This window comes from Bombina bombina, chromosome 3 (assembly GCF_027579735.1).
Source record: "Bombina bombina isolate aBomBom1 chromosome 3, aBomBom1.pri, whole genome shotgun sequence".
NCBI classification, from domain to species: domain Eukaryota; kingdom Metazoa; phylum Chordata; class Amphibia; order Anura; family Bombinatoridae; genus Bombina; species Bombina bombina.
The window spans coordinates 111,615,286-111,627,787 of NC_069501.1; the positions used below are offsets into that span (position 1 = coordinate 111,615,286).

The 12,502-nt window shown below is 39.3% G+C and overlaps 1 protein-coding gene across 1 annotated transcript in view; it reads left to right on the top strand.

The window, feature by feature from the left end:
• The first annotated feature begins 523 nt into the window (after positions 1–523).
• DONSON (DNA replication fork stabilization factor DONSON) overlaps positions 524–12,502 on the top strand; it is a 37,595-nt gene continuing 25,616 nt past the window's right edge. The window contains exons 1-2 of the mRNA XM_053704548.1: positions 524–964; positions 4,782–4,853. Coding sequence (XP_053560523.1) covers positions 605–964; positions 4,782–4,853 — 432 coding nt within the window. The 5' untranslated portion in view covers positions 524–604. The remainder of the gene's footprint in view (positions 965–4,781; positions 4,854–12,502) is intronic.

The following is a 12,502-nucleotide window of genomic DNA, read 5'->3' on the forward strand; positions in this document are numbered from 1 at the left end:
AGAGGGGAGGAGCTATATAGCAGCTCTGCTTGGGTGATCCTCTTGCACTTCCTGTTGGGGAGGAGTTAATATCCCAGACGTAATGATGACCTGTGGACTGACTACACTTAACAGGAGAAAGTGTCTTAACTTCAGGGGTGTGTGTATATATATATATATATATATAATTTTCTCTTTCAATATATTTCACCCCCGTTTATTTGTTGTTGTGTATCCGGTATTTTTGTGGAGGACATCTGGAAACCCTTCTTCTTTCCCGCATGTCATTATGAACAACATTATATGTATAATAACGATGCAGAAGCTGCTTGGTACAAACTAATAATAATGTATATTCTATTATGGGCACTTTTTAGAATATTGAAAGCCTGATGAAGCTCACTAGTGCCTCCTGCTGGCAAAAGGTGGAATAACTCAGCCATCAGTATCTCTGCACTAGAACTACAAGCTGACGCGCGAAATCTGCGTAATGACCAGTGACGTAACAGCCCTTAGTTTCCGAGCGCGCCAGATTTGTAAAGAACAACACAGCTGGGCAGCAGGCGTGAGGCAGATCGCGCTGTTATACATTAAATACGTTCACCTCCTTCCCCTTTAAATCGTTATGTCGGAACATATCCCCGGTTACTCTCCTAGCTTTAAGAAACCTTCAGAAATCTTAAGATTGAGTCGGCGGAGAAGCCGGAGCGAAGCTTCCAAGAGCCGTCCCTTCTCCCCTGGCGATGCATCCAAACGTATCCCCGGTCTCCGGCCTTTCTCCCCCGGGCCACAGAAGACGGTCGTTGGAGTTAAGCGCAGGAATCCATTCGCTAATTTGGATAACACAGTGGGTAGCCCGGTGAAGAGGAGAGCGGAGAGTATATCGGATTGTAGCCCTGTGCTGTGTGAGCCCCGGCTACTTGATCTGGTGCACCCTCCCGTTAATGAGCCAGAGAACGAGGCACCCGGCCAGCGAATACCCGAGGTAAACCCGATGGTGTAAAGTGGGCAAGTCTGTGGTGTTTTATGCATTGACTCTGTGCAGCTGTAGCAATAAAGGGCTCTTGTGCTTGAATATCTTGCTTTGTAACCAGTGTGTAAACGAGATAATAAAACTAAATCCCCATAACATATTGTGCAACACTTTAATTGTAGTTTATTTTGCCCAGTTTACAACAGTGGTTCTGCAGAGGCTTAAGTGGATGTTACAGACTTCACAACCTTACCCTGCAACATTCTTCACAGCAAATGTTTTATCAGTGCAGGAACTTACTTATACCTGGTACTAGTTGGCTCAGCAAATGTAAACAATACTCAAGTGGTTTCTAAGGTTATGTGCCTGTACTGTAAACGGGGCACATGCTAACAAAAAAGGTAGTTTTAAAAGGAAAATGTATCCATCTGCTCGGAGCAAGTTCTCAAGCAGGGACTGTAATGTTTGCAAATGTTGTATTTAGAAAGTGTAGTCAATTTCTATGTGCTGGTAAAGGGACACTCAATCAAAATTAAACTTTCATTATTCAGATAGAGCAGGCAATTTTAAACAACTTTCTAATTTACTTCCATTAACAAAATGTGCACAGTCTTTTTATATTTAAACGTTTTGAGTCACTAGCTCCTACTGAGCATGTGCAAGAATAAGTGTATGCATTTGTGAATGACTGCTGTCACATGGTACGTGTATGCATTTGTGATTGGCTGATGGCTGTCACATGGTACAGGGGGAGTGGAAAAAGATAACTTAAAATTGTCAGAAAAAATATCTACTACTCATTTGAAGTTCAGACTAAGTGCTATTGTCTTATCTTGCATTTGTTGTTTATGCAAATCTACAGTGTTGACTGGTCCTACAAAACACATTTTTTTTCTTTCATGATTCAGATAGAGCATGTAATTTTAAACAACTTTCAAATTTACTCTTATATTCTTTTCTTCGTTCTCTTGCTATCATTATTTGAAAAAGGCATCTAAGCTAAGGAGCCAGCCAATTTTTGATTCAGAACTCTGGACAACCACCAATCGGCAAACACAACCCAGGTTGTGAACCACAAATGGGCTGGGTTCTAAACTTACATTCTTGCTTTTCAAATAAAGATATCAAGAGAATGAATACATTAGAAAGTTACTTAAAATTGCATGCTCTATCTGAATCATGAAAGATAACATTTGGGTTCAGTGTCCCTTTAACAGGTATATGATTCAGTGACTTAAAGGGACATTAAGCACTTTGAGATGGTAATATAAAATGATAAATTGTATATAATAAAACAACTCTGCAATATACTTTCATTAATTATTTTGTCCTCTTTGCCTGTAATTCCATTCTGAAATTGTTAGCTTTTCAGTTCCTGTTAGAAATGGAAGTGCAGAACACTGTTAAATCCAGCACAACCATTGGCTGCACACTCTAATGACCTATTTATAACTGTCCCTAATTGGCCACAGCTGAGAAGGTAACACAAGTTACAACATGGCAGCTCCCAGTGTTTTACAGACACTAAAACTTTACACTTATTTTGTCACTTTTTAAACAACTAATGAAACTTTAAAAAATACATCTACATGTTAGTCATGGACTAATCTTTTCTTTAAATGCATCATTCTATCTAGCATGTATTTAGTGTTTAATGTCCCTTTAAAGTGAATGTAAAGTTTAATGAATAAGTGCATTATATCTTAAAATCTAAAACAGGTCACTTTTATTAAAGGGACACTGAATCCAAATTTTTTCTTTCGCGATTCAGATAGAGCATGCAACTTCCTAATTTACTCCTATTATCATTTTTTCTTCAGTCGCTTGCTATCTTTATTTGAAAAAGTAATCTAAGCATTTTTTTGGTTCAGATCTGGACAGCACTTGTTTATTGGTTGTTAAATTTATCCACCAATCAGCAAGAACAACCCAGGTTCACCAAAAATGGGCCTGCATATAAACTTACATTCTTGCTTTTCAAATAAAGATACCAAGAGAAGAAGAGAAATTGATAATAGGAGTAAATTTGAAAGTTGCTTACAATATCATGCTCTATCTGAATCACAAAAGAAAAAAATTGGGTTCAGTGTCCCTTTTAATTAATTAAACTTTTATATTAAAGCTTCTTTTTCAAATGCTTACCTTTTTCTTTATTGAAAACAGATCGGCGACCCTCTGCCCGCAGCTCCTGCTGTAGTTAAAGTGAATGTCAAGTTAAGGGTATAAGATAAAGTCAAGCGAAAGAAGTTAAAAAATGAATGTCACTTTCATTCATGAAATCGTCAGGATATACTTATCTTCAGAGAGATTTAATATGAAACGCTGTACGGAGCAGAGCTGAAGCTCCAGTCGTCATTTTCAGCAATTGATTGACAGATGACTCATCTGCCATCAACTAATCGTTGTTTCTCCCCGGGCCGTGACGTTTGTGCGAAGGGGCTGAAAAACGATGATTAGTTGATTGCAGATGAGTCATCTGTCAATCAATTGCTGAAAATGGTGACCGGAGCGTCAACTCTGCTCTGTACAGCGTTTCATATTAAATCTCTCTGAAGATAAGTATATCCTGACTATTTCATGAATGAAAGTGTCATTCATTTTTTAACTTCTATCGCTTGATTTTATCTAATACCCTTAACTTGACATTCACTTTAAAAGATTTATATATTAGGCAAACTTGAAAAATATTAGATAAAAAAAAAAAAACATTATCGATTAGCTTCTGTTAATATTAGACAATGCATTGATGTCTTCCAAATGTGAACACTTTACCTTCACTTTAATGTAACGTTTAAAGGAACGGTCACCACATTTTTTTTTTTTTTAATTTTTTTTTTTATTGTTTAAAACAATAGATAATCCCTTTATTACCCATTCCCTAGTTTTGCACAGAAAACATGGTTATATTAATACACTTTTTATCTCTGTGATTTACCTAAGCTTCTGACGGCCCCCTGATCACATGACTTTATCTTATCTATTGACTTGCATTTAAGCCAATTTGTGCTATGTTAGAAATCAGACGTGAGGTTAATGTAATCTAATGGCTTACATGAACTAGCACTCCCCAGTTGTGAAAAGCTAATACAAAAGCATGTGATCAAGGGGCTGTCTTTAGTGACTTCAAAACAGACAGAAATTTAGAGGCTTAAAGGTTATAAAGTATATCAATATAACCATGTTTTTGTGCAAAGCTGGACAATGGGTAGTAAAGGTATTTATTTTTTTTAAACAATAGTTTTTGTGTTGACTGTCCCTTTTTATTAAATGAAAGAGCCCCTGTTTTTTTAAAGAATATTTTTAGATATCGGGCACTTTTTTTCATTAAACTTTTTATATTCACTTTAAATGTTTGCTTCGCAATGTCCCCTTCAATCTATTGGGTTTTACAATAGACGTATGGCACCGCTTAAAGGGACATTAAACCCCAAAACTTTCTTTCATGATTCAGATAGATACAATTTTTAAAACGTTTCCAATTTACTTCTATTATCAATTTATTTTCATTCTCATGTTATTCTTTGTTGAAGAGATACCTAGGTAGGTAGCGTGCACATGCCTGAAGCACTACACAACAGGAAATAGTGCTGCCATCTAGTGCCCCTGCTAATGTATAACATTGATGCAAAACTGCTGCTATATAGTGCTGCAGACACGTGCACACTCTTGAGCTTACATTTCTGCTTTTCCTCAAAGGATAACAAGAAAACTAAGAATTTGATAATAGAAGTAAATTAGAAAGTTGTTCCCTTGCTGCAGAGAATTTCACAAGTTTTAATTCTGCACTCGAGTTGGTTTGCTTAATAACGTGTTTGTGTTTTATTTTCAGTTTAAATCAATTGAAGATGTCATTTGGGGGGAGCAACTTTCCACTGAGTCCTCTGCAACAACAAAGATTCAAGTAATGTTTTTTATTTTGTTGTCATGGTAACATAAATTCATGCAATGGCTACCTCATCTGCATATCAACGACCTTTAATTTAAAGGGCCATAGTAGTCGAAATTACATGCTCTAATCCCTAAGAGCAGTGCTTGACAAATGTTAAAAATCTAGGAGCCAGTTATTTTTCGGATATATATATTATATTGTGTGTATGTATAGAAAGAGAGAAATTCAATATTATGGTGGAGGCGCTCAGCAATATGATGGTATACTTAGTATGTCATATACATGTATAAGTGTAAGTCCGCAAATAGTATAGAGTGGTATCCTGGTGGAAATCTTCACAATAATTCAGTCAAGTAAGAATTTACTGCTTACCAGCTATTACCTCAATCATATGAGGTAAGGTGTTGGCCCAATTAGAGATGGTACACTGTGTTTTTCCCCGTCTCTGTCCTGGTTCTGGTCCGGGAAAGCTTTGTTGAAATGGGGTCCCCTCTCTGGATTTCTTGAGCTTGTGAGAATGAAAATCCTGGACTCTTTGGTGAGAAAGATGTGGACTGTAATTCGTCTGTGTATATCTCTTTTCAATGGTCGTAGGAATACTTAATCCCTTCTGAATGATCCTTGGGATGGTGTGCCCTCAGATGGTGAGAATCTCTGTCTCATATACACTTTCTGTTGCTATTTGGATTTAATGTATTGAGTTTTCATAAAGTTCACAGTTTTTGTCCTCAATATGGAATCCAGGGTCCCATTTAAAGTATACACGGCTCCACCATAACAGCTAACAGTGCAGCTCACAGGAGACTTCCAGTCAGATCATGGGACCCTGGATTCCATATTGAGGACAAAAACTGAAGTTTATGAAAACTCATTAATACATTAAATCCAAATAGCAACAGAAAGTGTATATGAGACAGAGATTCTCACCATCTGAGGGCACATCATCCCAAGGATCATTCAGAAGGGATTAAGTATTCCTACCACCATTGAAAAGAGATATACACAGACGAATTACAGTCCACATCTTTCTCACCAAAGAGTCCAGGATTTTCATTCTCACAAGCTCAAGAAATCCAGAGAGGGGACCCCATTTCAACAAAGCTTTCCCGGACCAGGACAGAGACGGGGAAAAAGTGTACCATCTCTAATTGGGCCAACACCTTACCTCATATGATTGAGGTAATAGCTGATAAGCAGTAAATTCTTACTTGACTGAATTATTGTGAAGATTTTCCCCAGGATACCACTACATACTATTTGTGGACTTACACTTATACCTGTATATGACATACTAAGTATACCATCATATTGCTGAGCGCCTCCACCATAATATTGATTTTCTCTCTTTCTATACACATCTTTACAGAGTCAGGGGTACTCTGTTTCAATACAGAGGCAGCACGCTATCTCCCTCCAGATATATATATCTATCCAGGATTTTCAAAGTTACCATTAAATGTAACGTTTTGGGGTGTTACCCCCTTCGTCAGACAATACAAATGCAGCGTTATAACTGACTGTGTGAAATCAGCAGATGCAGATATAACCAGAAACTGCTAAACTCTGCAGCATATTTTCCCTTCTGTCCGTTCTAATGCTGCAGGAATTCCTCTTCCCTCCCTGTTACCACAGCATTTAATTAGGGTGTGCAGAGACTGGAGGAGATCTGTGGCAACCGGAGGGGGAAAGGGAAGTGGAATTCTGCAGCTTCTGTGTATCTACATCGTTTCTGCCTTTGAACATATTACTGCACTACAAAGCACATTACACAGACGCTCCAGCAGGAGTGCTGCCTAAACACAAGTTAGGGAGTGTGGGGGAAAAAGCCTTGTTCTTTAGCTACTGGGTATTACGAACGTATTCTCATGAAGTCAGAGGACTTTAAACTTTAACATAATTTTTAGGACCTTAAGCAGCAAAATTAATACATGTTAATTGAAAACTTAATTTTCTTTTAATGTTTTATTTAATTAGCCCAAATTTTTTTTTGAGTGCATAATGGCCCTTTTAAGTATTACATTGCTTTTGAAGTCTTACAGTACTGTTTAATACCCCTTTAACCCAGCACACACAGGCAGTGTTCTTCACATTGGTAAGAGCTAATAATAATAATTTATAGCCAAGTTACATACAACGCATGTGCACAAATGCTATCTGAGTGCTTGATTTATATGTGGGACCACAATTGCCTCTTCGCACTCCTTGATTCTCCAGCAATCTATTCGGCTCTGGACCAGCAGTGCTCAAGGTATTCAGTGGCACTTCTACTGTGTGTTTAACATCTTTGTGGGGTTGAACACACAGTAGAGCGGGGTTAATAGTCTTAAAATTACACACGCTAATGGATTAGAGCATGTTATTTTTCAGCTATTATTTATCAATACAATCACTTTGCTCAGCTTTAAAAAATATTAATATGGGGCTATATTGTGAATTAAGTTTATATGAAAAAAAGTTTTAGCCCAAGAGTGAGAGTCAGCCCAGACTTTGCTAGTATGTTTTGATATTTTACCTCCATGTACAAGTATCTACTTGCACTGCTTTGATTTTTAAAATTATTTTATTTTACAAGATATGACGAGTCCACGGATTTCATCCTTATGGGATTACGCCTCCTGGTCAGCAGGAAGTGGCAAAGAGCACCACAGCAGAGCTGTATATAGAGCTCCTCCCTTCCCTCCCACCCCAGTCATTCTCTTTGCCTGTGTTAGTGATAGGAAGAGGTAAAGTGAGGTGTTAGTTTAGATTCTTCAATCAAGAAGTTTTTTTTATATTAAAATGGTGCCAGTGAGTACTATTTTTCTCAGGGAGAAATAGTCAATCACTTATTCCATAAGGGGAGTGGAGACATCTTATTTTTCTGCCCTGATGTTGATGATCTTAGCAAACATTATCTAAGATCCTGCTGGTTTCCACAGAGCAGTAGAAGGTAGTGTAAAGAAATATCTTCAGTGTGGAGAACCGTGTCATGCTACAAGCAGCATTGAGGTATGTTCAGTCATTTGTTTCTGGGGAGACTTGATACATCAGAACAGGCTGACATTATTCCCCAATCTGGTGAGTGGTAATCGGTATGCACTATATGTATGGGAATGGTGTACTTGAAATTCCCTTTTATAGTGATAACTTCACTATATCAGTATACAATCAGTATGTTTCACTTATGTGTATTCAGTGTGGGCTGACGCTGGGAGATGCGGTTTACTGCCTAAGGGCTATCGTTATTTTACTATAGCTGGCATGTGAGAGTGCAGTTTTTAATAAGTTGCGCTTATTATTCAAGTGTATATACAGAGGGGCACATGGCTTTAACGTTTTATGTTGGGAAACTGACATGTTTTTTCTTCCCATGCGGGTCTTGGTACGGCCCGAGTTACACCCATGGTGGGCGGAGCCTTATTTTGCACACTCAGACGCGCAGTTCTCATCCATATCGGCAGTAAGGTCCTGGGCTCCGATGGGGCCTAAGTTGTCTTTGTATACGGAGGAAGAGACTTAGGAGCGCTTCTTATACAGAACAAGTGTGATCTGGGGGCAGGTAGGTGCCGCGGCAGAGCTGTGGCGAGGTGCAAGGGCCTGGAGTTATAAAAATTGATAAAACTTTATAAAACTGATAAAATTGATATTTAACATTACCAAGCAAGTGGTGCAATATTATTAAGCTAATCTGGGCACATAAGGGCATTGTTTATTGCCACAGAGGTTGTTTTGACTTATAACAGAAAAATTGTTGTGCTTTTATTTAAAGGCGCAGTACGCTTTTTAGTTCAAGGTTTTTTGAGTGTATGTTTTGACTTCAGAGTCCAAGTATAGAACGACTATTATTGCTAGTCTGTTTAACATGTCTGAACTTGAGGAACATACTTGTTCTATGTGTTTAGATGCCATTGTGGAATCCCCTCTTACTTTTTGTCCATGTACTGAAAGGGCCTTACACTGTAAAGAGCAAATTTCTCCTGTTAAGTGTAGTCAGTCCACGGGTCATCCATTACTTATGGGATTATAACTCCTCCCTAACAGGAAGTGCAAGAGGATCACCCAAGCAGAGCTGCTATATAGCTCCTCCCCTCTACGTCATATCCAGTCATTCTCTTGCACCTAACTAAAGATAGGACGTGTGAGAGGACTGTGGTGTGTTAAACTTAGTTTTTATTTCTTCAATCAAAAGTTTGTTATTTTAAACGGCACCGGAGTGTGTTGTTTGTTCTCAGGCAGCATTAGAAGAAGAATCTACCTGAGTTTGTCTATGATCTTAGCGGTCGTAACTAAGATCCACTTGCTGTTCTCGGCCATTCTGAGGAGTGAGGTAACTTCAGAACAGGGGATAGCATGCAGGGCCCACCTGCAAGGAGGTATGTGCAGTAAATTATTTTCTAAGGAATGGAATTGACTGAGAAAATACTGCTAATACCGATGTAATGTAAGTGCAGCCTTAAATGCAGTAGTAGCGACTGGTATCAGGCTGATATGTATGCATGTATACTTTGAGGTATTTCTGGGGAATGGAATTTCACTAAGAAAATACTGTCAATATTAAAGTAATATTTGAGCCTGCACTGCAGTGAAAGCGACTAGCAGCAGGCTTATTAATAACACTTCATAATTTTCAATTTTTAAAACGTTTACTGGCATGTTAATCGTTTTTTCTGAGGTACTTGGTGATAAAACTTTATGGGCATGATTTTTACCACATGGCTGTCGTTTTTTTTTTTTCTGAATAAAGACAGTTTACTGAGCTTCCCCACTGTTGTAATATGAGTGGGAGGGGCCTATTTTAGCGCTTTATTGCGCAGTAAAAATTTAGTCACAGTCTTCCTATTTCTTCCTCCATGATCCAGGACGTCTCTACAGAGCCCAGGGGTCTCCAATACTAGTTTTGAGGGAGGTAATCAGTCACAGCAGACCTGTGACAGTGTTTGTCTGTGATAAAAACGTTTATTATTTCAACTGTTATCCGTTTTGGGTATTAAGGGGTTAATCATCCTTTTGCTGGTGGGTGCAATCCTCTGCTAACTTTATACATTTTCTGTTAAAATTTGGTTTTAACATATTTCGTTCATTGTTAATTCAACTGTCACATTTTTATGTTTTCTTAAAAGCGCAGTAGCGTTTTTTATATAGCTTGTAAATTTATTTAAAAGTTTTTTTCCAAGCTTGCTAGTGTTATTGCTAGTCTGTTTAAACATGTCTGACACAAATGAATCTGTTTGTTCACTATGTTTAAAGGCCAATGTGGAGCCCAATAGAAATTTGTGCACTCAATGTATAGATGTTACTTTGAATAAAAGTCAAACTTTATATGTTAAAAAAATATCACCAGACGAGGGGGAAGTTATGCCGACTAACTCTCCTCACGTGTCAGTACCTTCGCCTCCCGCTCAGGAGGTGCGTGATATTCGGGAAGTCCTACCTCAGACGGACTCGGACGTGATGTCCGTTAGATTTAAGCTTGAACACCTCTGCCTGTTACTTCGGGAGGTTTTAGCGACTCTGGGTGACTGACTCTATTGTGGTACCACCAGAGAAATTGTGTAAGATGGACAAATACTTAAAGGTGCCTGCTTACTCCTGATGTTTTTCCGGTTCTTAAGAGAATCTCAGAAGTTATTACTGGGGAATGGGAAAGATCGGGTATCCCATTCTCACCTTCTCCTAATTTTAAGAAAATGTATCCCATATCTGACACTGTTCGGGACTCTTGGCAAACAGTCCCTAATTTGGAGGGAGCTATATCTACCCTGGCTAAGCGTACAACTATTCCTATTGAGGACAATTGTGCTTTCAAAGACCCTATGGATAAGAAATTAGAGGTTCTAAAGAAGTTATTTATTCATCAGGGTTTCCTTTTACATCCAACAGCTTGCATTGTACCAGTTACCACTGCTGCGGCCTTCTGATTTGATGCCTTAGTCTCTTAAGACTAAGACTCCTTTATTGGAAATTTTGGATAGAATTAAGGCTCTTAAACTGGCTAATTCTTTTATTACGGATGCTGCCTTTCAGATTGCCAAACTGCCGGATTTGCCATTTTAGAGCGTTATGGTTAAAATCTTGGTCTGCTGATGTGTCATCTAAGTCAAAGCTTTTGGCTATTCCTTTCAAAGGGAAAACCCTGTTCAGGCCCGACTTGAAAGAAATCATTTCTGACATTACGGGAGGTAAGGGTCATCTCCTACCTCAGGATAAAGCAGCTAAACTGAGGGGTAAACAAAATGACTTTCGTTCCTTTCGGAATTTCAAAGGAATCCCCGCTTCTTCCGATAAACAGGAAGGAAAATTTGCTCAAGTCCGTCTGGGGACCCAACCAGGCTTGGAACAAAGGTAAACAACCCAAGAAGCCCACTGCTGCTCCCAAGACAGCATGAAGGGGTGGCCCCTGGTCCGGGACCGGATCTAGTAGGGGACAGACTTTCTCTCTTTACCCAGGCTTGGATAAGACATGTTCAGGACCTCTGGACACTGGAAATAATGTCCCAAGGGTATCAACTGGAATTCAAAAATTCTCTCCCAAGGGGGAGGTTTCTTCTTTCATGATTGTCTGTAGACCAGATAAAGAGGCGTTTTTACGTTGTGTAAAAGACCTCTCAACTATGGGAGTAACTCAACTATGGGAGTAATCTTTCCCGTTCCAATACTGGAACAGGGGCAGGGGTTTTACTCAAATCTTTTCGTGGTTCCCAAAAAAGGGGGAATGTTCAGACCCATTTTAGATCTCAAGAGTCTAAACAAGTTTCTCAGAGTCCCATCCTTCAAGATGGAGACTATTCGAACAATTCTACCATTGATCCAGGAGTGTCAATATATGACTACCGTGCACATCTTCATATTCCTAGCCACAAGGATCATCATCAGTTCCTAAGGTTTGCTTTCCAGGACAAACATTTTCAGTTCGTGGCTCTTCCCTTCGGGTTGGCCACAGCACCCAGGATCTTCATGAAGGTTCTAGGGTCCCTTCTGGCGGTTCTCAGGCCGCGGGGTATTGCACTGGCGCCTTATCTAGACGATATTCTGATCCAAGCGTTTTACCATCTGACAAAATCTCATACAGACATGGTTCTGTCCTTTCTGAGGACTCACGGGTGTAAGGTGAATCTAGAAAAGAGTTAATTAATTCCACAGACCAGGGTTCCCTTCTTGGGAACTCTAATAGATTCCATATCCATGAAAATTTTCTTGACAGAGGTCAAAAAGTTGAAGATTCTGAATACATGCCGAGCTCTTCAGTACAATCCTCGGCCATCAGTGGCTCAGTGCATGGAGGTAATTGGATTGATGGTGGCGGCAATGGACATCATTCCGTTTGCTCGTTTTCATCTCAGACCGCTACAACTGAGCATGCTCAGGAAGTGGAATGGAGATTATGCAAATTTGTCTCCTCAGATAGATCTGGATCAGGAGACAAGAGACTCTCTACTTTGGTGGTTGTCACCGAATCATCTGTCACAAGGGACATGCTTCTGCAGACCCTCTTCGGTGATAGTGACAACGGACGCCAGTCTACTAGGTTGGGGTGCAGTTTGGAATTCCCTGAAGGCTCAGGGTGTGTGTACTTGGTCGGAGTCTCTACTTCCAATCAATATTCTGGAATTGAGAGCAATATTCAATGCGCTTCAGGCTTGGCCTCAGTTGACTTCGGCCAAATTCATCCGTTTTCAGTCGGA